Below are 26,791 nucleotides of genomic sequence, written 5' to 3'. Positions count from 1 at the left end.
CAACCCTGATGGTTCTTGAACTACACGTCTCAGTATTCCTAGTTAACCTGGCCAATGGTGAAGAATGCTGGGAATTGTTGCAGTTCAGCAATATCTGGAAGAGGTTGCCTATTCCTTCTATAGGATATGACACCACATATCTCCTGTCTACAATGCAGTCCTTTCAGCAGTTCCAAGAAGATTCCACAACCATTTCACTCTGGTTCAGGTGACCTTAAGGGCACAGAAAAACCTCCCAAGTAGCCTCAACTGCTCTCAGAGAGAATGCTAATGACCAGATGACTGCAAAGAAATACAATGCTTCCATCTCCGTCCCCACCAGCCTTCCAGAACCTATCCTTCCTTTCCCCCACCATCCAATTATAACTATCAGAACCTATCCTTCCATCCCCCACTATTCAGTTACAACTGACGAAGCTTCTTGGTTGAGAAGTAAAACGTAATTTTCTTCTTCCTCAAAATAATTCAGTTGTTTTTTGAACAGCACCTTTGAGACAATTATGATCTAGATGACTAAGAATTTCCATAGACACCTGTTATAGAAGTTGCTGAGTTCTCAAAATTTAGTTTTTATGTCTCATCTGTAAAAGTATCTGAGATCACTAAAAATCTCATTTATCCTAGTATGTTTTGCTGACTCAATATGATGGGAACTGTAATCCAACATATCTAAAAAGCAGCAGATTGAGAAGACTGACATGGGAGCTCTAGACATTGTTTTAAAGTCAGCCGGCACCAGCTTAAATAAACATAGTTTTATCAGGAATCACATCCTCCTCAATTTCCCCAGTCGTTGGATGGTTTTTTGTAGGACATCCAGCCAGCTGTAGTTTTTCCTTCAGCTGGCTACTGTTTTATAAAAGAGTATTATTTGGCAAACCAATATACGGTAAGCTATTCTTACCGTATCAGGGACACTGATAAGGAAAAAATGAATATTTGTATGCAGTCTCTAAGGAAAAATTGTTCCCAAAGATAGTCCTTTGATTTATTACTAAAATTCAAGTTGAACTTTGGTCTTTTGTTTCTGCTGTCATTTCCTGTTGTATGTGTAAATTACCTGTCTAATACTGAACAAAAGAACATGTCTGTCCCTGCACTTAGCAGTTCTAATTACATCTGAAGGAGAGAGAAAGAGTGCATTATACATGCATAGGTAGCTTTCTTTCTTTAATTCCCACTCCCAAACTTCCTTTCAATGAAAAAGTAGGTAGAACTCAAGAGACAAAATACACACTTCATGACTGGCATAAAACATACAGGTTGCTTCTGTAGTATAAAAAAAAAAAAACATATATGCAGGCATTTTAAATTGTTGCACTTTATGAATAATATTCAAGCATAATGTTATGAGTCCATTTATAAAAAACAAACAGCTACTAAACAGCATGGTTGAGAATGCAAAGCACGGAATGGGAAACCACAGCTCCAGAGTTACAGCACATGGTGGCGAAATCACACTCAGTCCTTGGGCTGAAAAAGACTGAGAAGCAAACAATATCTGAAAGCTTTTTTGTCTGAAACCAAGGAAGGCTACTGCCAAATTGAGACTACTGTTTGACCAGATGGGGGAAATAGTCTGGTAAGGGTATGGCTCTTTCTTTTAGTTTGTATCAAAGGTGGACAACCTGTGGCCCTCCAGGCCTTCTTGTATAACTCTCATTCCTTTAAAGAGGATAGACTGGCGATGGCTACCCATGCTGACAAAACTGTCTGATCAATCTTGCCATGTTAAACTGACTTTGTATGAAACATCCTCTTAGTTAATGAAATAATCTTTTGTCTTTTAAATCTGTTTTACTGAATTGTATGCATCAAAATTGATGCAATAGATATTTTTTAGGTTTAATTAAGGTTGAGAAAAATATTCTTTTTTTAAAAAAAAATCTAATTAAATTGGATTTAAAATGTCTGAAATGGTTAGTGGTTAATGGTTAGGTTAGTGATGGCTACCTTTTTGCCATTGTGTGCCAGGAGGGGCGGGTGGGAGGGGTGTTGCTCGTGCACGTGCCTACACCCATAATTCTATGCGCCTTGCCTCGTGCATGCGTGCGCAACCCTGTCCCCCCGCTCATGGCATGTGATGGCCTCGTAGGCCCGTTTTTCTTTCTCACCTGGCTTCAGTGCCTCTCTAGGAGTCTCAGGAGGGTGAAAACGGCCTTCCCCACCCCCAGAGATCCTCCAGAGGCCATAAATGGCCCATTTAACAACTTCTGATGGGACCGGAAGGCCCGTTTTTGCTATCCCTAGCCTCCAGGGCCTCTCTAGGAGTCTGGGAGGGCGAAAACAGCCTCCCCCCTCAGAGGTCCTCCGGAGGCAGAAAACGCCCCGTTATAATATATTTATTTATTTGCCATCTATCTATATTGCAGAAGAAATCTTAATGTTTCTGTATTCTGCCCCCTCTGCTCGGCTTATTAAGTTTACATAATAATGCTGAGTCGTAATATAAATTTTCACATTGCCTCATTACAAGATTGGACCATCTTGTATTCAATATGGCTTAGCAAGCACACTATGGTTTAAAAGTATTTGAGATCTAGCTGTAAATATTTTATGCAGCTCATTTTTATAGCAGAACTTTAGTAAAGCTGTCTGATGTATCTATACTTTGCTTTCAATTGCTTTTTCAATAGAATTTCAACATACTATAGTAAAAAAGATATTTTCTTCTCTATGCTACAATGTCATCAATTATATTTGCATCAAATATACTATGTAGTTGATTCTGATGGTTTAGAAAAACTATTTTTGATGGCTCCTATTTCTATAGCAACAAGGAAACAGAAAGTTCTTTGGAAGCAGTTAAGACCTATGCTTTTTGTAGAGGACAGGATATATTTCCTTTCCGAGAAAAATATTTAACAATAACAAGGTAAAAAAGGATGTCTAAAACAAGATATCAACAATTTTAAAATTAAACATATCCCCGTCTCAATATTATAAGCTATGAACTCTGAACTATCAACTTCCTCTCTGTAGGTTGAAAGACAATGATAGGAAGTGAAAAAGCAATTTAGTGGTATTGTGTTAACTATAACACTTTGCTTGGCATAAAACTAAGCTGTTTTGCATATAACAATAACTTAACCGTAAATAATGAAAAACAATATTCTGATGAATTTTGCATCCAGAATATTTTTGTTGTCTTCTTTTACTATTTATCTGGTGTTCATCTATACCCCGATATAGTACATTAATCCCACAAACTTGCATGTATGAGTATATAGGAATGCATAAAGATTTCAGGTTGAAGACAGTAAATAGCAAGTGTTTCTAAAGTGAAACTGATCTACACTATCCATGCATATGTATTTTGTACCCCTAGTGCTCTCTCTAAAGAAGCAGATTCCCCAGCTTTCAAATCAGTACCCCCCAAGACTTCAATCTAGTTATCAAAGTTAAAAACTGGAAGAACTACAAACACAACTCAGATAATATAGGTAGTTTCACAAGCAGCAATATTATAATACCCCTTTCCGAAACAGTCAAATGTATCCATCTTAACATAAGGCTTATGCTTATATATCAACAACAGCTGGTCTCAGGATATAACGATAATATATAAATTCTGTGATGAAAACTTAGTCTTTACTTATCAACTGTAAACCATTTTACTCTTCACGTGAGTTCTCCGCATTTCTACTAATTGCTGTGTATGTCCCTCCACAAGCCTGTGTAAACAAGGCATTATGAATTCTATCTGACCAGATTATGCAGGCTGAAGCCAAATACCCCAATTTACTGGCCATTATTTTGGGAGACCTAAACAAAGCAAACTTAAGGAAAGAGCTACCAAAATACTTTCAATTGTCCCACTAGAGGCAAGAATACTTTAGACCATTGCTACACAACACTAAAAGATGCTTATCGGTCTTTATCACGAGTAGCTGTGGGCCACTCTGATCATTACATGATTCACCTTGTACCTGTCTGCACACAAAGACTTAAAACCACGAAACCAACAATTAAATCAGTGAAAACCTTGACTTGAGGAGGCAAATTTAAAGTTACGGGCCTGCTTTGACTGCACTGATTGGAATATTTTTGAAGATACCTCTGCAGACCTGGATGAACTCACAGATACTGTAACATCATATGTCAGCTTCTGTGAAGACTTATGTGTACCGACCAGGAACTTGCGAATATACAGTAACAATAAACCTTGGTTCACAGCTAAACTTAAGCAGCTACATCGTTCCAAAGAGGAAGCCTACAGAAAAGGTGATAAAATGCTCTACAATCAGGCCAGAAATGTATTAACAAGGGAGATCAGAGCAGCAAAAAGAAGCTACTCTGAAAAGCTAAAGAATCGGTTCTCAACAAATGAACTAGCAAACATGTGGAAAACTCTTTAAAATATCACCGGCTACGGCAAACCTCCATCCCAGGCTGAAGGAAATCAACAACTGGCAGATGACCTGAATGTGTTTTACTGCAGGTTTGAAAGGGAACTACAGCTACCAACCCCCATCTCAGACACCCCAATAACAGCCAAGCTGCCTACAACTGACCCCATCTCTTTGGGTTCACAACCCCTAATGATCACAGAAAAGGAAGTGCAAGATCTATTTCACAGACAAAAGCCAGGAAAAGCTCCAGGCCCAGAGAAGATAACTCCTTCTTGCTTAAAAGTCTGGGCTGACCCATTGGCCCCCATCTTCACCCGAATCTTCAAAAAATCGCTAGAGATGTGCTATGTTCCTTCTTGCTTCAAATGCTCTACTATTATCCCAGTGCCGAAGAAGCCCACCATCAAGGAGCTGAACAACTATAGACCAGTTGCTCTAATATCTGTAGTTATGAAAACCTTTAAAAGGCTAGTGTTGTCCCACTTGAAAACCATCACGGATCTGCTGTTAGATCCTCTGCAATTTGCATACCGAGAAAATAGATCAACAGATGATGCTGTTAATATGGCTCTGCACTACATCCTACAACATCTTGAATCTCCAAAGACCTACGCAAGGGTCCTCTTTGTAGACTTTAGTTCAGCATTCAATACCATCTTTCCAGACACTATATACCTGTGTCTATATACCAATGACTGCATCTCAAACGATCCATCCGTTAAACTACTGAAGTCTGCAGGTGACACAACAGTGATCGGTTGATGTGACCGGAACAATCTGGAACTGAACACACTCAAAACTGTAGAAATGGTGGTAAACTTAAGAGAAACCCTTCCATATTACCACCTCTTACAATACTAGACAACACAGTATCAACAGTAGAGACTTTCAAATTTCTAGGTTCTACCATATCGCAAGATCAAAAATGAATGTTTTTTCTGCGCCAATTCAGAAAGCTCAAACTGCCCAAGGAGCTGCTGATATAGTTCTATAGAGGAATTATTGAGTCTGTCATCTGCACCTCTATAATTGTCTGGTTTGGTTCTGCAACCCAATAAGACAGACACAGACTTCAGAGGATAATTAGAAATGCAGAAAAAACAATTACTACCAACCTGCCTTCTATTGAGGACCTGTATACTGTGCGAGTCAAAAAGAGGGCTGTGAAAATATTTACAGACCCCTCGCATCCTTGACATAAACTGTTTCAACTCCTACCCTCAAAACGACGCTATAGAGCACTGCACACCAGAACAACTAGACACAAGAACAGTTTTTTCCTGAATGCCATCACTCTGCTAAACAAATAATTCGCTCAACAGTCAAATTATTTACACAGTCTGTGCTAGTATTATTCTTCTCATCATTCCTATCACCTCTCCTTCCACTTATGTAACCTTGTTGCTTGTTTCCTTACGATTTATATTGACTGTTTCCTAATATGATTTGACTGCTTATTTGTATCCTATGACTATCATGAAGTGTTGTACCTTACGACTCTTAACGAATGTATCTTTTCTTTTATGTACACTGAGAGCATATGCACCAAGACAAATTCCTTGTGTGTCCAATCACACTTGGCCAATAAAGAATTCTGTTCTGTTCTGTTCTATTCTATTCTATTCTATTTATTTATTTAATGCTTTTTATTAGGAATTATTTTAACCTACATTAGGAATTCTTATTATGAATTTTAAGGCAAGAAGCAACAGCTACCTATGCTGAAAAAACAAATGGCCTGACTTCCCAGGATACTATATAAAACTATTGAGCAAGAGTGTATGTGTGTGTGAATGAGAGAGAGAGAGAGACAGATATATATACATGGATGGATGGATAGATAGATAAGATAGATAAAAAATAAAAAGAAGGGAAAATGTAATAGATGCATAAACTGAAAAGGAAATAAAGATTTTTAACATCCATATTTAAATCAACATGAAATAAAATAAAATTCTGTTTTATCTTGTGAAGGCATGTTACTCAAAGGCCAGATAGTGCCAAGACAAAACTAAATTTGACTTCATATCACGTGCATTAAAATTCAATTTAATGTGAATCAGATAATTAATCCCAATCAATTATTTAATTTAATTTCTCTTTCTGTTCCACTGGAAATATAATGTGGGGACACAATATATTTCCAGATATTTGTATGTGTGAGAAAATGTGTCTGTGTAGATACAGTATAGCTTATTCTTCAAAAAAATCCAGGACATCTCAAACTCACATCCTTCCATAGTCTACAAGCTTATATCTTAACACTGAATTTGAGAATGGTACTTGAGATAAATGCTTTTTGTTGATAGATTCTATACGCACTCATTACTGAACCAACAACTGCTCACATTAAAATGACAAATATCATTTCACTGTTTTTTATTTTTAATTCCAAACCATGGAATTAAAGCCAATGCAAAGTGTAGAAGACCAATAACTATACAAAATAAAGAGATAAAACTAAAATTGTGCCCATCTTCATATTTGTAGCTCAAATACCAGTCATTCTGAATTAATACTATGTCTACGCCAAATGGATTACAATGACTAATTTGCAAAAAAAAAAAAAAAAAAAAAGTCTGTCCAGGATGCATGATAATAAATTGGAGCAAGTTAAGTATGGCACATCAGAAAGTGTTTCTCATTTAAACTGGAAACAGAAAAGCACAAGAGAACAAAACACAAATATTTCCTTCTCTTGTTGACAAGGAAAGCAAACTGCTATCTACTGTCCTTGGGAAAACTGAAACTGATGCCCAGTTTTTAAGAAAAGATATTTCCTTGTGATGCAAAGCCAAGATCTCTCACTGGAAAAAATAATCTCTGATTTGGATCTTTACTCTGGAATGAGGTGGATCATTGTTTTCTCAGGGGATCAGTTTTGCACATAAATAAGGTTCTACAAGAGGAAGAACCTCTTTACCAAGACATGATCTTATTACTATCTGGGGTCATCTCCTGTCTCCTAGGCAGTAGGAAACAATGCTTTGTAGTTCCAGAGCTGGCTAAGGTTCAAAAATTCAAGTAGGCCAAGAGTAGGCACATTTGGAAGACTATACCTAAATCTTTTTTTAAAAGTAGGAGATGAGATGAAAGTTTTAATATAGTTTTGTGTTTTGTGTTTATAAAGTGGATTTGAAAATGAAGACCTTTCCCCCGCCTTTATATATAAAGCTTGAGTAATCTTTAAAGTTGGTGAGGTATTATTTAAAGTGAATTTTAATGTATGTACATTAAGAGGAAATTTAAAAAGAGTAAAGTTTAAAAAATGATGTCTTAGAATTTATTGATTTTAGAAATGTTTTAAAGAAAAGTTTAATATTTTAAAAATTAGAAAAAGTATTTCTTTTTCTTTAGGGTTAAAAAATTTGAAACAGTATACTGAATTTTATTAATATGAATTATAATAGTCTATAAATATTAAGTAGTAAACAGAATATATATCATTTTCCACAGCAAGGAAAAGCAGAGATTGTTAAATTGATTCTTTTATCCAAAGAAGAGCATATATTTAATTTTGTTTCTATTTGGAAATTGCTTTCAGAGTGTGTGCTTGTGATTGGGAAAAAAACTGAAATTTTGACTTTGTTTTTGCTGATTAGATAGGTTAGTTGTTATTGAAATGGCTAGTATATACTTTGTATAAAAATAAAAAGTTGAAATTGTAATGTAATTATCTTCTGTGTGAAAAAGAGTTGGAAGTCAACAGCTTTTTTTCTTTTTTCTTTCCTACCCCACATTTTCTTTTTCCCTTTTTCTTTCCCCTAGTTTGCCATTACTTTTTATTCTCCCTTGTATCTTATATTTTGCTAAAAATTAATAAAAATTTGATTAAAAAATAGGAGATGCAGTGGTGGAATGATACTGCAAAGTGCTTTTTCTTATATTTTGGGAGACCCTTTCATCTGAATTTACAGAATAACCAAATTGGAAGGGATCTTGGAGGTCTTCTAGTCTAACCCCTGCTCAGGCAGAAACCCCTATACCATTTCAAACAAGTATACCATTGTTCTGTCAAGAAATTTCTCCTTAGTTCTGGATTGCTTCTCTCCTTAATTAATTTTCATCCATTGCTTCTTGTCTTGCCTTCAGGTGCTTTGGAGAATAGGTTGACCCCCTATTGTTTATGACAGCTCTTAGATATTGGAACACTGCTATCATGTCCCCCCTAATCCTTCTTTTCATTAAACTAGACATAGCCAATTCCAGCAACTGTTCTTTATATGTTTTAGCCTCCAGGCCTCTAAACATCTTTGTTGCTCTTCTCTGTACTCTTTCCAGAGTCTCAACATCTTGTTCATAATATGAAGACCAAAACTGGATGCAGTATTCCAAGTGTGGTCTTACCAAGGCATTGTAAAATGGTATTCACATGATCTTGAGTCTATCCCTCTGCTAATGCAGTCTAGCACTGCATTGGCTTTTTTGGCAGCTGTAGCACATTGCTGGCTCATAGTTAAGTAACTGTACACTAGGACTCTAAGATCCTTCTCACAGTTACTACTATTGAGCCAGGTACCACTGATACTATACCTGTGCATCCATTCATCCAATTTAAATCCTACCTTTCCTTTAGGAGCTCCATGCAGTTTAGCTAGTGTTCCTTCTGCTTTTCTTCCCACTGCAACAATCTGTGAGATATGTTGGACTGAGAGAGAATGGCTGACCAAAACTCACCGGGTGAGCTTCTGTGGCTGTGGATGGATTAGAACCTGAGTCCTGATGTCAATCTAGCACCTTAACCACCCCTCTTTTCTATTTTATGTAGGCATAAAATTACTCAGGATGAAAAACAAAGAGCAAATCTGGAATGATCCATTGTTTCAATAGCTTGCGTCTGGTCCAAAATAAACAGAAAAAACCTTTTTCGACAGGAAGAGGAAACAGAGTTCATACAAAAAAAATCAACATTTTTTACACGTACGAAGGTATTTAAGCTTCTGGACTCCCACTAAATTTTTGGAAAGCCCTCAAGCAACTTCCCTTCTCTAATAATCTAGCAACATCACCAGCTAATTGATGGATGATTGCATTAGGATTTATTCAATATGTGTATATTCTGTATTGTTAATGCATCTCTTTGTTGATCATCTAAGTATAAACAATCACTGTTTAATGCATATTATCTGAGGAATAAATGTAAAAATGTCTCCAGGGAAATATTAGGCTGCTAATTTTATAAATTATGTAAAAGGTGCTACTCCTTTATTTTACTATGCTCGCATCTCAAGACATTTAAGTTTTGTTGGCAATGCATCATGCTTGCTGGAAACAATATTGCATATAAATAGATAACGATGCAATAAAACAATGGCCATGATTTAATTCCGCACTGCTGTGGCCATAGAAGAAAGAGTTATTGCTTTCGGTAATAAAGATATCAGGTCTTTTCCTAGCAGGGAATCCCAGCAAAATACACTATGTAGATCACCAACATAAATGGAAATGAAATAAATGAGTAATTTAAGGATATATCAGATGTAGTAGTTTATTTTTATACAGTATGAATGGATTAAGGCAAAGTTCTATTTGCAAACTGAAAGGATATTTTCTAAAGACATCATAATTTGAAAGTGATTACTACTATTAGTTTTTAGTTTTGAAATATTATATTGTTTAGGATCTCAATAATAGATCCTGGGATGTTGTTGTTGTTGTTATCGCAGTCAGCCAAATGTTCAGAATGGGTTTGGCATTTTTGTCTACCAATCAAGTCCTTACCAAGGACCTAGGATAGGCAAATCTGGATGTTTGACAGTATTACAGATTGAAGGATGGAAGCTGTTCTAAGTAAAGCTGCCTTCTGCAATTGATTGATGGTGAGTTTATCAGTGCCAATGGTATTCAAGTGATGCTCCAATTGTTTTGGGTTGCATCCAAGGTACTTATTACTATTGGTACTACCCTTGCTTGCCTTTCCCACAGTCGTTCTATTTCTATTTGTAGGTCTTTGTATTTTGTTATCTTCTCCACTTCTTTCTCTTCTATTATGCTGTCTCCAGGCATTGCCACATCCACTATCCAGACTTTTTTGTCTTTTTTATCAACAATTGTTAAGCCTGGGGTGTTATGTGGCAGGTGCCTGTTTGTTTGAATTCTAAAGTCCCAGAGCAATTTAACTTCGTCATTTTCTATGACTTTCTCTATTTTATGGCCCCACCAGTTCTCACTTGCAGGCAAATGATATTTTTTGCAGATATTCCAATGCACCATTGTTGCTACTTTGTCATGCCACTGCTTGTAATCAGTCTCTGCGTTCTTCTTGAAGTAACTTAACAGGTGGTACCACTGTTTTTTCAGTTTCTTTGCATAGGTGGCACTTACTGTCTGTTGCTGTCTTCTCAATTCCAGCTTTGTATGAATTTGTCCTTAAGGCTTGGTCTTGTGTACCCAGAATTAGTCTCTCAGTCTCTTTCTTCAACTTTCCTGCTCTTAGCCATTGCCAGTTCTTGTTATTATCTGCTTTCTCTGCTACTTTAATGTACTGGCCATGTAGTGCTCTGTCTTCCCATGCCTTCATTCTGTTCTTCATTTGGTCTTTTTTGCAGGCCAATTTGGTCTCTCCAGTAGTCAGTAAGCCTTCTGGCATACTAAGTTCAGTGCATCTTCTTCATTGTCCTTCAGATATTCTTCCAAAGCCCTTGTTTTTTCTCCAATCATCTGATGTATTTGCAACATTCCACACCAACCAGTTTGCCTTGGTAGGTAGAGTCTGTCAATGTCGCTGCGAGGATGAAGAGTATGATTCATTGTCATTATTTTTCTGGTCTTCCTATCCACTGCTTTTAGTTCTGCTTGAGTCCAGCCCACTATTCTTGCTGTGTATCTAATGACTGGAATTGCCCAGATGTTGATTGCCTTGATGGTATTTCCTCCATTATTTGGACTTTAAAATCTTCACTCTCTTGATGTATTTACCATGCTTGATGTTGTCAGCTTGAAGGTATTTGTAGTAATTACCTTCATTCAGACTCTTAATGTTATTTTCATGGGATAACTTGATTCCTTCAGTTTTTACTATTTTTCCTTGTTTGATAGCGAGTATGGCACATTTGTCCAATCCAACCTCCATTGCAATATCTTGGCTATATATATGGACAGAGTTGAGCAGCAATTCTATTTCAGATGGTGTTTTCCCCTACAGCTTCAGATTGTCCATGTAAAGGAAGTGGGATAGTCTGGCAGATGTTTTTGATGTTTGATAGCCATGGCCTGAGTTATTCAGTAGTGTTGATAAAGGAAACAGTGCAATAACAAATAATAGTGTAGTGAATCTCCATGAAATATTACTGTCTTAATATTAACCTCTCCCAGTCTCTCACCATTGACCTGTAACTGTGTCTTCCATTGTGCCATCAATCTTTGCACAATGTTTACGACGTTTCTACTGACTCCTGTTATTTCTAGGCATTTGATTATCCAGTCATGTGGAAGAGAGTCAAATGCCTTTTTTTGGGGGGAAAAAGTTTTTTTTATTTTTTTAAAACACAAACATAAAACACATCTTTTCCAAAACGAAGCATTGATCCAGTCACAAATTAGTACAAATCACTAACAAATCTTAACTTCCAATTAACACAACTTAATATTTTATTCAGTTATTTCCCTACATTCTATCAATTTAACTATGCCATTATCCCAAAAACCTGTTACTTAAATCTTAGAGCCTAACCAAATATCATTCCATTTTTCTCTTCCTTTTTACTTAGATGGATATATTTTAACAATATAAATCATTACAGTTATTGTAAACATTTAAAAAATAGTTTAACTATTACTCCCAACATAATCATCTTCATTACTTTACTATTAATCCTAACACAATCATTTCATTTTTGCTATTCCCAACATAATCATTTTTATCTTTGGGCTATTAATTCCAACATAATCATTTTATTTTACTGTTGAACTCAGCATTATAGTCTTTATTTCTGTTGTTAAATCCAATTTATACATTTCATTTTTACTGTTAATCTCGAGATACTCCACCTTATTTTGGCTGTCCTACCCAGCATAATAATTTTTATTTTTGGCTGTTAATCCCAGCATTTTATTTTTACTATTAAACCTAACATCTTTATCTTTGTCTTTGTTGTTAAACACAACATAATCATTTCATTTTTGATGTTACTCCCAGCAACATCCTCTTTATTTTGTTGTCCAACCAACATAATCATTTTTGTTTTTTGGCTGTTAAACACAGCATAATCATTTTTGTTTTTTGGCTGTTAATCACAGCATAATCATAGTTAGCTTTACTATTAATCCTAGCATCCTCCTCTTTTTTGTTGTTTCTATCTATACATTGCTTATTTCAGTTAATCATATTTATCATTATCCTTTTTTATGACAATATAACATTGAGACATGGTTCTTGCTTGAAACATAACTGTATATATATAAAAGTCTCTTTTAACATGCTTAATTTCTTTTATATTCTCATTTTCATCAATATTCCAATTTTATATATTTATGTCATATTCTTCTCATATTCTTATACATCCATAATTATCTTATAAGAACCTCCTTTTTATTATTACTACCACCTATACATTATTTCATTTTTAATCACATTGTTTTAATCTTCTTTTTTCTTTTTCCAGCCATGTCTACCTCATTTCTTCACTTTCTCGTCTGCCGGCATATATTTCCTTCCATTTTCAAAGTCTTCAAATTTTGTCCTCCAAATGTCATATTAAGTCTTTTTCTTATTTTTATTCTGGATAAAATGCATCAAGTTCCCTTCTCTTGAGCCTGAGCTAGATCCTTCTTTTATTCTTGCACCAGTTTTTTAAATTGTTATTATTCCAATTATAGGAGTTCCATTGTAGTTTCCTTTTCTTTTCACCAAAGTCAAACTGCCTGCAGACGAGAAAGAAAAAACATCCTCCACAAAATCCCACGACTGTTTTCTTAAAGTTCAAAATTTTCCATAACAAAGATGAATTACAATGTTCCTTTTTAGACCAGAAGGTGTCCCTCTACAATCCACATTTTCCATTAGTCATGCAAGTATCCATTTTATTACAATTATATAACAATCCAGTTTAATTACTCTCCTTCCTTTGATTTTAAAAGTATCAAATCTTCTTTTTTTTTTTAAAAAAAAAAAATCCAGTTCCAATTTTAAAATATCCAGTCTTTTCACCATGTCTCGATATTTAATTCCATTAGTTCTGTAGAGTTAGTTGTTTGTTGGGTCTTTGTCTCTTTAAAGTTACATTTTAAACTCTCCATAGCCCCTTTGTTGTTCAGCCACAGTTTTAAGGCTAGGGGTCTTATAGTTAATAGTATTGCTCTAAGCGTTGTTGCAAGCCTGTGTTGGTTGTCACTCACCTGGCTTCAAAATGCTCCATTTCAATCCACTTTCCTCCTGCACATCTCTTAGCCCGGTTGTCCCAGCTTCGTGGCAGCCGCCATGGCTGCCCCCCCCCCACTGACTCATAGAGGGTTCCCTTTGATCTCTGAGGAACTTGCCTGTTCCTCTTGGTCGTCTGAGGCACCCCTCCTTTTTCCCCATCCCTGCAGGACAGTTCTGGTCTGAAGACCCATCACCGGCAGTTCGACAGCCAGGGTTTTCGCGGCGCTCATCAGAGCCGGTTATTTCCCCGACTGTGTCGCCGCGACACCAAACTGGAAGTCGAATGCCTTTTTGTAGTCAATCCATGCTACATTCAGGTTGGTCTTTTTTTTCTTGCAGTTTTCCAAAATTATTTTGTCAATTAGGAGTTGATATTTTGTTCATTTACTATTGGGGCACTTTTCTTTCTGCTCAGTTGGAAAGAGATTGTTTTCAAGTAGATGTTGTTGGACTGCATCAGCTACCACGCCAGTTAACAATTTGAAAGTTGTTGCTAAGCAAGTAGTTGTCTGATGCTGCCCCTTTTGCTGGATCTTTCATTATCCGGTAGGTTCTACCAGTTGTTAGCCACTCTTCAATTTCACCTCCTTGCAATATGTTGTTAAATGTCTTGGCAATGAGTGGGTATAGACCAGTTAGATGTTTCAACCAAAAACACAATTCATCTTCACCTTTATTATTGTTATTATTATTAAATCATCACATAGTCAACCAGATGTTCAAACTGATTTTAGCATTTGTGTCTACCTATCAAGTCCTTACCAAGGACCTGGGACAGGCAGAGCTAGATTGGGATGTCAAACTCAATTTCATTGAGGGCCGCATCAGGGATGTGTTTGACCTGAGGGGCTGGGTGAGCATGGCCAGGATGGGTATGGCTTGTGTAAGGGGCACCTGTGGTGGCCTGGGTGGACCTGAGAGGGGTCCACTGTCTCCAGTGGAAGAAGGCAAAACTAGGGAGAAGGCCAAACCCTTGTCCTCCAGAGGAGCCTTGCCGGCCCTCTCAGGCCACGTGGAGGATCCTCAGATGGCGGTGCAAGCTGTCCAGAGCTCTAGGCAGCAAAGGGCAAGCGTCCAGCCCAGCCCTTGAGCTCCCAGGGCACTGGGACCCCACAGCCAAGCCCAGCCCTGCTTCTCCAATGGGGTGCCTGGCTGCACTTATCTCCTCGAGGCTGCTGCTGCTGTTCTCACTCTCCTTGGCCAGATTGCTCATGGTGTGTTTGAAAGGGCAAAGTGGGTGGGTCAGAGGGAGGCCCACTCCCTTTCTATGCAAGGACACCTGGCTTTGTAACCAAAGCATCCTCAGCAATAGGATGGGAAACCACCAGGAAAGGTCAGGAGGAGACAAGGGGATGGCGAAAGGACAGCAGGGCTGCTGGTGGCCAAGTGCTAAGGTAGGACTTCCCTCAGACCCTCCTTCCCTCTCATTATAATCCTCCCTCCCGCTTTTTTCCTTCCGCCTTCATTCGCCTTTCTTCTTCCTTTCCCACTTTCCTTCTTTATCCTTACTTGCTTTCTTCCCTTCTCTTCTTTTTCTTTCCTTTTTCCCTTTCCTATCCCTTCTTGTATGTTCAAATGCAAAAGGGGAAAGATTTCTTGATGCCTCCTTGCCTTGTGATCAAATGCCACTTTTGTTAGTAGTTTGTTTTGCTAGCACTCTGCCAGCAAAAACAGAACTCGGGGAGGGGCGCACACAGCCCTCACAAGCTCCATTTTTTGCCACGATGGCCTCCAGCCCTCTGCCAGTGAAAATGGCCCTCCTGAGTTTCATTTTCTCTGGAAGGAGCACTGTGGGCTGGACCTTCACTGTTTCGACGGAGGCCCTACGGGTCAGATCTAAGTACCCCACGGGCCGGATCTGGCCTGTGGGCCTTGAGTTTGACACCCCTGATCTAGATATTTGACAGGGTTACAGATATCATCACTGAGAATTGAGAAGAGCCTGATGGCGCAGCAGACTAATAGCCTGTTATTAACATTCAGCTGCCTGCAATTACTGCAAGTTCGAATCTCCCCAGGCTCAAGGTTGACTCAGCCTTCCATCCTTTCTTAGGTAGGTAAATTGAGGACGCAGTTTGTGGGGGCAATAAGCTGACTTTGTATAAATATACAAAAGTATGAAGGCTATTGCTAAACGCACTGTAAGCCGCCCCGAGTCTCCGGAGAAGGGCGGCATATAAATCAAATTAAAAAAAAAAAATCACAAGATAGAAGCTGTTACAAGTAAAGCCGCCTTCTGCAATTAACTGATGGCAAATTTGTCAATGCTAGTGTTGTTCAAGTGGTGCTCCAGTTGTTTTGGGATTCCACCCAAGGCTGCTCTTGTTGTTGTTATTACCATCTTAATAAAATGAATATTTTAAGGAGATCTTTTAAATAGTTTGCTTGGTGCTGGAGAAGGCTTCTGTATATTCCTTGGATAGCAAAGGTAATTAACAATCAAGTTCTGGAGTGTATGATACCAGATATGTCACTGGAAGGCAAAATTGCTTTCTCCAGTGAATTCCCCTGCGTGACATGACCAAAAGAAATGAGACGCAAAACTGCAGGGGAATTCACTGGAGAAAGTAATTATTTTGGAAAGGGTTAGCAGTAAAAGAAATCAGACTACCAAAGAAAATGGACCCTGGACACCATCAAAATTGACATTAACCAAAGTATAGAACAATTCAAAGAATTAGTGCAACATTGGAAGATATGGAGAGATCTGGCCCATAAAATTGCCAAGAATGGATAATAACATAATTATTCCGTTTTGATTTTTTTTTTTTTGTACTTGATGACAATAGTAATAAAGATTAAATAAAATGTGTCATTTGAATGTATGGTTTTAAATAAAGAAAATTAGGATAAACCTATTATGGAATGTTTAACATGTTTATTCCATAGGAAACAGATGTTGAAATACTATAGAGGAAGTTCTTTATTCAGACTGCCCAAATTAATTCCAATTACAGTTGCACTTAGCTATTACTAATACACTTATACCTGACTACTTTGACTTAATATTTAACTCAATATGTGTGTTTGTGTATGTGTGTGCGTGCGTGGATTTTCAAACAAACATTTACTAACGTTATATATCATGGTACAGTTATGAAACAGGATATAGGAAGGGTAAAAAAATAGGCATCTTCCTGCAGGAAGGAATGGTATGTGTTAGCTCTTTTTTTCACTCTCCTCTCACAGAAGTAAAAATAAAATATATAACAATCTTCACTCATAAATAAAAACCAAAATAAATAAATATTGGGTTAATGGAAGCTATGCCCTGAAATTAAACCTGTAACTTAAATCCCTTGACAAGCAAAAATTATATTGGCATTTAAATATATTGGGAAAATGTCAATTTGGTATCTACTTGTGCTTTACACTAGCCACTCCTTTAAGTCTTATAAACCTTATACCAAACAATACAATAAAATTGGACAGAGAAATTCCCATACTCAAACAGAATTGTTCTTGAACTAATACAAGAGTTCATGCCTGATCTACTAGAAATACATTTCTGCTAGAGACCATGAATAAACTGGCTTACATGGTGGAAATCAGAAATAAGTTTGCTTACCAAATTTTTGGTCAAACCTCCAAGCTGGCACGTGGGTATGATGTTTCAAGTTGTTGGTTGCAGGGAGAGGCACTGTTACATAGATGGGCCCATTCACTGGAACTGGGGTCCCATCACTTCTGAGTAAATGAACACTAACTGCAGTGACAGGAGTAAGATCATACCTAGTGTTATTTCCTGTAAAAAAAGGAATAGTGTTACAAAATGCACAACATTTAATATTAAAGTATTCAAATACAGATATTCATTACTTAAATATTTGTAATAATTATTTCCCAATTATCAGAAGTTAACACATCAAGAACAGTGTTTTGCAATTTCAAATTGTATTATACAGCTCCAATTTTGTATGTATATTCTGACAGTTGATTCATTGTGTAGCAGGGATAGGGGGACCAGTGAAACTACCATGGAAAAGACCCGTATTTAAATAAAACACACAAAACAAAGCAGAAACACAATTTTGTCATAGCTGGTGTAAAAAATGTAATTGTGTGAGGCAGAGATGAACCATGTCTGGCTCTACAGCACCCATTCTGTAGCCTCCAGAACAAAGTCACATCATACTGCTAGAATTATTTGACAAAAATGCCAATTGTTAGTAAAACCTTTATCCTTTGTTTTCAATAAAATAAGAAACAAAGCAGCTGCATTGAGCCTCTGAAAGTTCAGTGTTTTCATTTCACCCCCAAAGCATTGGGCATGTCTACCTCAAGAATATTGTCTTATTCCCCATCACTCCAATATAGATGGTAATGGAGAAGAGGAAGAGGATACACTTACAAAGCATATATTAATATGGGTTTTTTCCCCAAATTTCTTAACATAAATAACCCCTAGAAATTAGGTGTCATTATTCAGGACTATATAACCACCTTGGGCCAGTGGGCACATCTGGAATATTGAAAACATATTATGGCCAGCATTACAAAATAACTCCCGCTCCCATTTTAATCAGTCATGAAATTTTCATGTTATTTCCCCCCCTCCACCTGTCCCCCTCCTTTGGAGAGGGTGGGAAGCAAAGATATTTCCAAGAAAAGTACCACATTGCAGCATTTACTAATTTTATTTTTCAAGACTGCCGGTATGCCATTTCTAGGTACCAGTAATAATAAAAATTAAAATACTATAGGCTGGTGCTTTGCTATGTATACTAACTTCCCATGTATTTGCTTTTAATTAAAAGGATTGATTAAAAAAAAATAACTGAAAGATCAAATAGCCTGATGAGTTTCTAGAGAGGGGATTGGAAGGCACATGGCATTGAGAAGCTGCTTCAGAGCCTTGTTGTGAATAAGTAGGTTACATTATTAAGTTGTAATCATCATCTTACCGATATTTTAAAGGAGGAGAGGAGAACACTTTCTGACCATCACAGATTGTGATTTATCTGATTTTAGCTTGACCATGTGACCAGCTCAACAGAAAGCAGCCCTATGTTCCCAGGGCAGTCAAAGTCAAATTATGACTGGGAGGAAACTGAAGATAAAATAAAGACTGTGAAGTAAGGAATAGGCACAAACTTGCCAAGGAAATGCAATGTAATAAACTCTTGATTTCTGGTGTCCTATGTCTGTCTTGGTATTCACAGCGAGAGCTGATTGGCATTCACATTTGTGGATAAAAATTAGGAGGCTTGATCTCAAAGAATTAGCATACAAAATATTAAGCTATTCCTTCCACAGTATTTATTTATGGAACTCACTTAATTCTATTTTTCCATGATTTTTATCATGTTAATACTCTCCTTTGCCAACAGAGAAAAAGAGATGTCTTTGACTATATAAAGATGGAATTCTAAGAATATTTAAGCCAAATTGTCTCATATAAATTAAAACAAATGCCAAGAATAAAGATTAAACATCTACCAGTTCCATTGCCATCATAGCCTTGCAAATAAGGAAAACTGTCCACTTCCCAGGGTGAACTAGCTGAAGTAAGAAATGCTGTGAGGTCACTATAGCTAGTATTCTCTGGTAGCCTCAGGGCTCTTCTTTGAAAATGGACTTTGGGTTGGATCCGTGCACCTAGCAACAGGCAAAAAAATAAAATAAAAAAAAATAAAAAATAGAAGCATAAAAAATGGTACTGCTCATGTAGACTTAGCGTATACCAAATCATGACACTTTTATATATTTACTATCAATAGCAATGCTTTGAGGTTTTTTTTTCATACCTTATAATTCTATCAAGATTATCTGAGCTTTGAGCCTTCCTTTTCACTACCTTGTATCGCTTGTCCTACTTACTATGGAAATGTTTCAAGCATATGTTGTTTTATTTAATGTCAGAGACAAAACTTAATTACTTAGTATTTTCTTCCAGGAGTTTAAATGATGTTAGATACTATTTAAACAATAAAAGTTTCAATACAATTAAGTCCTGAACTCAGATAAGTGACAATGTAAATGGAAGTGGCAAAGCAGATATAAAAATAAATTTGATCTTTAGATCTGCCCTTTGTTAGTTTCCTGTCTGTCCTTTCCCTCTCATGAGAAGGGAATAATAGTCACCCAAGATCTCAATATTTTATCCACTTCCTTTAAAGACTTCTCCAATATGAAGCTCTCTATAAATTTGGTCTTATCTAGAGAATACCTATCTAGGTATTCTTACCTATCTAGAGAACATCAGATTGGGGAAGCCTTATCAGGTCCATAGGGGAATGCTATCAGGGCAAAGAGCTAGCTGAAGCATCCCTTAAACTGGATGGAGTTTTTAAGTAGAATTCATACAGTATATGAAAAAACACTATAGGATCAGCCTTAAGTTTGAGCTTCTCTGAAAGCTTTTACCTGCATCAAAGTCCTGCTATATTCCTCTGTCAATGAGAATATAACTCCAAAAAAATGAGGAATATCTGTCTATATTGCTGTTTATTTATACAGTAAGTCCAGCAGTGACTACTGCTTCCATCTTATAGCATCCTTAGAGTTCTGATTATTGAGTCACAAACTTAACTTTCTCAGAAGAGAATACCTACCACCTAAAAGCTTCAAGGCTAGAGACTTGACTTGATTTGACTAGAGAGATTTGATATAAGATCAACTCAGCATATGGTACCAAATATATATATATATAGAGAGAAAAATTTTGTAAGGACTGCTAACTTATATGATTTATGTCAGCTTTCTCTGAAAAAGGTATGCAGGTCTCCAACCCCATGATTCACAGCTAGTATCCTTCTGGTTAGGGATAATGGATGGTATAGTCTGACGTAATGGAAATACATCAAGGTGGGAAGAGTAATTTTTTTTTTCACTGAGCTTTCAATCATGTCAGTGTTCAAAACCACTATATGACTTTGGAAGGATTCTAGTGTTGGCAAAATGACAGAGAGAGCCTCATGTAGTATTTATCAGTTTAGATCCCATTAGGCATCTGCTTACAAAGCCACAAATTCATACCACCAACAAAACTCTTTACAAACACAGCAAGGCCCCCATCTGCAAACTTTTGCATAACATGCAAATGAAGATTTAGAACAGCTGTTTCTGTATTCCCAAGAGCTTCTTGTTCACTGTAGAGAGCAAACTTTTAAAAGAACCTTTCCTGATCAGAATTTAACTCCTTGTAGCAAATAAATTGATGCTATTTTTCATTCAGTAAATACTGGTAAACCTTCATAACCACCAAGCCAACCAAGTTATTTTAAAATAATATGACATGGTATGAAATCCAGGTTTTAATATTTGCTCATAAGAAATAGTGTTCTCCTAAAGATTTGTGGTTGCTTGCACTGGAATTCCAACACAATTCCACTCCATATTAAAATTTCAATGTATATCATTGTAAACCGGAGGCTAGCACGTGCCCAAAGATCCCTTTCATTTGGTACAGAAATGAACACATGTATCTTTGTTCTCTACATTCCTCTAGAATTTATATTAATTTTTTCCATCAAATAGTGTTCAAGGTATAACGATAAAATACAAATGCAAAAAAGTTCAACAATAAACATCAAGTAGAAAATAAAAACATGAGAATAAGACAGGTAGAATACAAAAATCTTCATCACCAAGTGGGATTTTGTACACAAAACTCATACAGTCTAAGAGAAAAATACAAAATATTTCAATAACCTCATGATGATTTAGAGCGACTTGGGCATTTTATGGCCCTTGGGCCACATCTGGCCCATGTGAGGTCAACTGAAAATTAGAAATCAAATGTAAATAAATATACACCATGCACACAATACAGCTGCATTCCTTTTATTTTGAAGGCAACTATTTGTTTTTCCAATTTAGATATACATGCATGCGTGCCTATGCATCTTCACAGCTGCATTGCTTTGGCTCTTCCAGAACAGTCCACATTTTTCATGTAGCCCCTTGGGAAAATTAATTACTCACCCCTCGTTTAGAGGATTACCTATTGCAACGTATCTCCTGGCAACATTAAACTATTTGCCATTTGTGAGGCTATGCTGACAATCATAGCCTCACCTCAAAATATAAATTATTTACTACATGGGTTTTCTTTACAGTCAGGTCATAAAACTGTCCTGCAAAAATGTCAGCTTGAAAAGCAACCAATTGCTAATTTAAAACACAGTAATATCAACAGCATGCTGACATCATTATAGCAACCTTGTGAAACAAAACGTGAGCACAGTTACTAGCAAAACTAATGCATTTGGCAAATAGGAAGGAATTCCTCTCAAGCCAGTTTCCAGTCCTAAATGGAAAGTAGCAATTTTGCAAATGAAGTTTTCTTAACTCTGAGGAGCCCAGGATTTGGCAGGAACATGTACCCACTGTTTCTATAATATACTGTAATTCCTGTTGGACCTCTGAAACCATTCTCTTCCATCAGAAATATGTCTAGACATTTTTCCATACACACAATAAAAAACAAAAGCAGCATAATGCAAAAAATGAAATTGCTTTAGATAATTTCTTGCCACCTCCAAATAAAACTAGGATTGTCAGCTGCCATTAGTTTGGTACTGAAAAACCTGAATATAATTTGGGACCCATTGGCACAGGCAGTGATGCCAAGCTAGGACTGCATTACAAACTTAAACAGATTCAGTGGACATTGTTTAAAGCAACACTTTGCTGATTGAGCAATTCTGGGAGATGATGTCCACATATCTTGAAGTTAACAAGTTTGAAAACACTGTTTTAAAGTTTCCAAGCAATTGAGAGACAGTCACAGATTAATTTGTACAATCAAAAGAAAATGTGTATAGATGATGGTAGACTATTTAAAATGTATGGCAGCCTTCCCTACCATGGACCTTCCATGCATATCTGGACTAAAACTCCAGTACCTTTGGCCATGATACAAACAAGGAAAGTTATAATCCAGCAAAGTATAGAAAGCAAATCTGAAGCATAGTCCTGTGGTGTGAGGAAATATCAAGTCCCTCTCAATAATATATGCTTCCCCTCTACACACACCTATATTTCAGATTTCATTTTCAAGCAAATTTAATGCAGATATTCAGTTAACATGTTTAAATGATAACCAATCCTTTAAAATCCTCTCAAGAGTTAATGTAATCAGGAAGTAACAGTAGGAACTCCAGCAGATTTTCATTAGAGTATTTCTAAACTTGGGTTCTTTTTGTAGCTACAATTATATGACCACTAATATAAAGAAAGTGTGGAATAGCAGATGACAACTTTTGGGCAGGGGATGGAGCTGTCCCATATGCCCGGTATCTGCTTATCTTAGGATAGCCGCAGCCAGACCTCCCGTGCCCCAACAACTGTTGCGCTGTTGCCCGACTTCTGTGGCTGCTTGCAGCTGGATGCCACATGGTGCATCGTGCTAGTGCCGCCACTTGTGGCAGGAGACTGCATGATGCGCTGTGTTGCTGCGCACACTAGTGCTGGCACTGGTGCAACGTGTCACCTGTGTCCTTCCACAAGTGGTGGTATCAGTACGATGCACCACGTGGCATCTGGCCATGAGCGGCGGCACTGGCATGATGCGCCATGTGGCGTCCAGCTGCAAGCAGCTATAGAAGAAGTTGAGCAGCAGTGCGACAGGTGTCAGGGCTTGGGAAGCCTGACTGCAGCGGTCCTAAGATAAGTGAATATGGGGCATTTGAGGCAGCTCCACTCCTCCATCCCCGCCCTAGCTTGATTTTTATGCATGCACCTTGTCTCACCTAGTACAACCAGATGGTGGGACGGAGTGGGCGGAATGTTAACTAGGGCTTATTGGGGGGGGGGAGGTAAGGGTAATATTCAGTGCACACATAAAAGTTAAGCTAGGATTATTTTTGGGATAGGTCTTATTTTCAGGAAAACACTTTGTGGAAGAAATTGGCCAACCTAAATAAGGAACCCAGACTTTACTCAAATACTCATTTGAAACATTTAATGTAATGTAATGTGTAATGTAATTACACATGTAATGTAACTAAGAGTATATCTACCCATAATGATATTAGACAGGGCTGTATTCTAACTAAAACTTTTTAGCCTCTATGCCACTGATATTACAGGATTCCTATATGCTTCAGACACTGATATGCCAAAGATCCATGATAAATTTAGTAATATCCTTTCATATGCTGATAATACAGTTCTAAAGGCACGCTCACAATTAAGCCTGACAAGACTATTGTGAAAGCTTTGCTCTTATTTTTATAAACATTAATAAGCCAAATCTAAAATGATGGAAATTAGTAAAAGTAGCATGAAATATACTATTTTTATACGCAACAGGTAAGCTCCTGTTATTTGCCTCAGCTCCTAACTACCCAGTTCGAAAGCATGCAAATGCGAGTTGATAAATAGATATCACTTTGGTGGGACGTTAACAGATTCCATTCATCTCAGTATACAATCATGCTGGTCACATGACCATGGAAGTGTCTTCAGATGAGTCTGGCTTCCTTGGTTAAGAAATGGAGATGAGCACCAACCCCTACAGTCAGACATGACTGGACAAGGGAAACCTTTACTTTACCTAAGCATGAAATATAACAGGCAGATAAATGGGATGCCTATTGAACAAGTGAATTATTGTACTTATTTAGCAGTATTTTTTACCAACACAGGATCTTGGATAAATCATTTTAAGAGCTTGGCAAGGCAGAGGAAAGAACTGAAAGATTATATAAAGTATTTAATTACAATTACTCAGGTACCTTGGCCCTATATTGAAAATATTCAGGGCAAAAGTAGTCTCAGTGCTACCTTTGGTGCAGAATTTATTTACTTATTTAAGAAAATTTATATGGCCACCCAACTCACTCTCTGGGTGGTTTTACAAGAATAAAAACACAATAAAAAACCAATATTTCCCCTTACTCTTTTCAGTGGTTTTCAGAAATCTGCATCGTAACTGTTGGGCCTTATAAAAGTTATCTTACTTACCATGTTTCCCCAAAAATAAGACGGGGTCTTATTTTCTTTTGACCCCCCCCCCAAATAAGGGCTTGGTCTTATTTTCGGGGAGGTGTTATTATTTTTGAGGTACAGAAGGCAGAAGCCCACTGCCCCCACCCTCTCTGTCCCACCACCTGCTTGACCCAGATTCTCTGCACGCCGTGGCTTCCGCCTGCCCTGCTTGCTGGCCTTGCTGCTAGCTGGCCACCGAACAGCTGACTGTGCTGCTCTAGCCTCGAAGGGGCTCACCATCCTGGCAGCACCGTCCTGCTGGGCTGCTCCTGCCTGGTGCAGGGCAAGTTGTCCCAGATCTATGACCTCTGGAGTGACCCCCTGCTGCCGGTGGAGCTGCGCCGCCCGCGCTGCCTCACACAACCAGCATAAGAGCTAGTGCCCACCAAGGTCTGAAGAGCACCAGGCTCAGCTCATAGCCTGGAGCCTGCAGCACCGAGTAGACCTGCAGGAAGGCGCTCAGCAGCCCGAAAGCGGCAGCAGGTGAAACAGCTTGGCTCCATCAGCAGCCGCTGGCAAAGAGCCCTAGGAGGCCGGCAGCGGGGTGGGTGGGGGACACTCCAGAGGTCGTAGATCTTGGCCGACTCATCCCATGCCAGGCAGGGGAAGCCCAGCAGGGTGCCTGAGAACAGTGCTGCCAGGAGAGTGTCCGACGAACCTGTGTGTGTGTGTCTGTGTATGTAAGAGAGACAGAGCATACTGCCGCCCGCCCTGGTATACGGTAACTCTCTGAAGTTGGATCAGATCTCTCTCTCTCTTTCTCTCAAACACACACAGACACACATCCCTCACACACACACACACACACACACACACACACACACACACACACCCTCCAAGGCAGCTACATCCCTTCACTAACCTGCTTTCCAGCTCCATTCTCTGCTGCACGTGCAGGACAAGAAAAGTAGTCTCTGTGACCATGGTAAAAAAAAAAATCAGCATGGTAAAAAACCCCCAGAAATTCAGACCTTCCAACTTCTTGCAAAAAAAAAAAAAAATTGGAAGTAGTCCCATAGACTACTTGTCTTGCCCTGCACGTGGCAGTGGAGAATGGAGGAGGAAAGCAGGTTAGTGGAGAGATGTGGCTGCCTTGGGAGCGGGGGGGGGGGGGGTTTGTTAGGGATCTCTCTCTCTCTTTTTCACACACACACACACACACACACACCATCCTTTCCTTCAGAACAGGTTGAGAGACAGGAAAATCCCCTCACCATTTTCAAGCCGTTCGCAAAAACGGCTTGAAAATGGGGAGGGGGGATTTTGTCTTTTATTCTGTTCTCAGTCTGTGCTGAGATTCAGAACAGGTTGAGAGGCAGGAAAATTCCCCTCTACCCATTTTCAAGCCATTTGCAAAAACGCCCATTCAGAGCCTTCAATGTTGCAATCCTGGAATATGCTGGAGGCTCAGAATGGGGCGTTTTTTGCGAACGGCTTGAAAATGGGGGGGGGGCCTGGAGAGGGAGTGTCTTCAATGAACTTCGCTCTGTTTGTCTGTATCTCTGTAGGCGGTAGCGTCGGCAGTGTCTCTTCGCAGGGCTCCTTCCTCCTCTCTGATTGGAGACACTGCCGATGCTGCCGCCTGCAGAGACAGAGACAAACAGAGCAAAGTTCATTGAAGATGCTCCCTCTCCGGCCAGCCCACAAGACGCTCACCCTTGGGGATAAATCAGATGCTTCGCTTGAGAAACTGCCCCATGCCAGCCAGGCTTCCTAAATCTCTTGCTCTCCAGATTGTCCCCCCTTGTGAAAAAAGCCCAACCCGGCGCAAACGCTGACTCCAGCCACCTCTTGGTGAAACTCCTCTTTGAAAGAATGATCCGCAGGTGGGGGGGGGAAGAGATTTCCTGCACATCGACAGCGGCATCTCCTCTCAGGGCTTCTTCCGATGTCCCAGGTGTATGGATTTCCATGCCTTTCTTTCCTGTTCTGTGGATGGAATTGCCTGCTGTGACTGTCCCCAATAGTTAAGGAGAGTGCAAGGTATGTGGGGTGCATTGCTTGGCCTCCAGCTTCTTTTGCAGCCACAATTGGCTGCAAAAGCGGCCATGCTTGCTGGAGGCGGTGGCCTGAGCAGCTCAGCTGATCCGATTAAGGGGCTGAGAAGCCCTGAGATGATGGGGGAAGGGAAGGACTGCATCCT

At 38.5% G+C, this 26,791-nt stretch overlaps 1 protein-coding gene across 2 annotated transcripts in view; it reads right to left on the bottom strand.

Moving 5' to 3' along the window:
• FAM171A1 (family with sequence similarity 171 member A1) overlaps positions 1–26,791 on the bottom strand; it is a 113,336-nt gene that overhangs the window by 17,156 nt on the left and 69,389 nt on the right. Inside the window, exons 4-5 of one of the 2 annotated variants that reach the window (XM_034402284.3) lie at positions 19,153–19,311; positions 17,282–17,458 (exon numbers count right to left, since the gene is read on the bottom strand). In XM_034402284.3, coding sequence (XP_034258175.2) covers positions 17,282–17,458; positions 19,153–19,311 — 336 coding nt within the window. The remainder of the gene's footprint in view (positions 1–17,281; positions 17,459–19,152; positions 19,312–26,791) is intronic. The other variant, XM_034402285.3, reaches the window with a different exon arrangement.

This window comes from Pantherophis guttatus, chromosome 4 (assembly GCF_059756535.1).
Source record: "Pantherophis guttatus breed Tessera chromosome 4, ASM5975653v1, whole genome shotgun sequence".
Taxonomy (NCBI): Eukaryota; Metazoa; Chordata; class Lepidosauria; order Squamata; family Colubridae; genus Pantherophis; species Pantherophis guttatus.
Note: the sequence above shows the minus strand (reverse complement) of the source record. Positions and strands in the feature narration are given on the sequence as shown.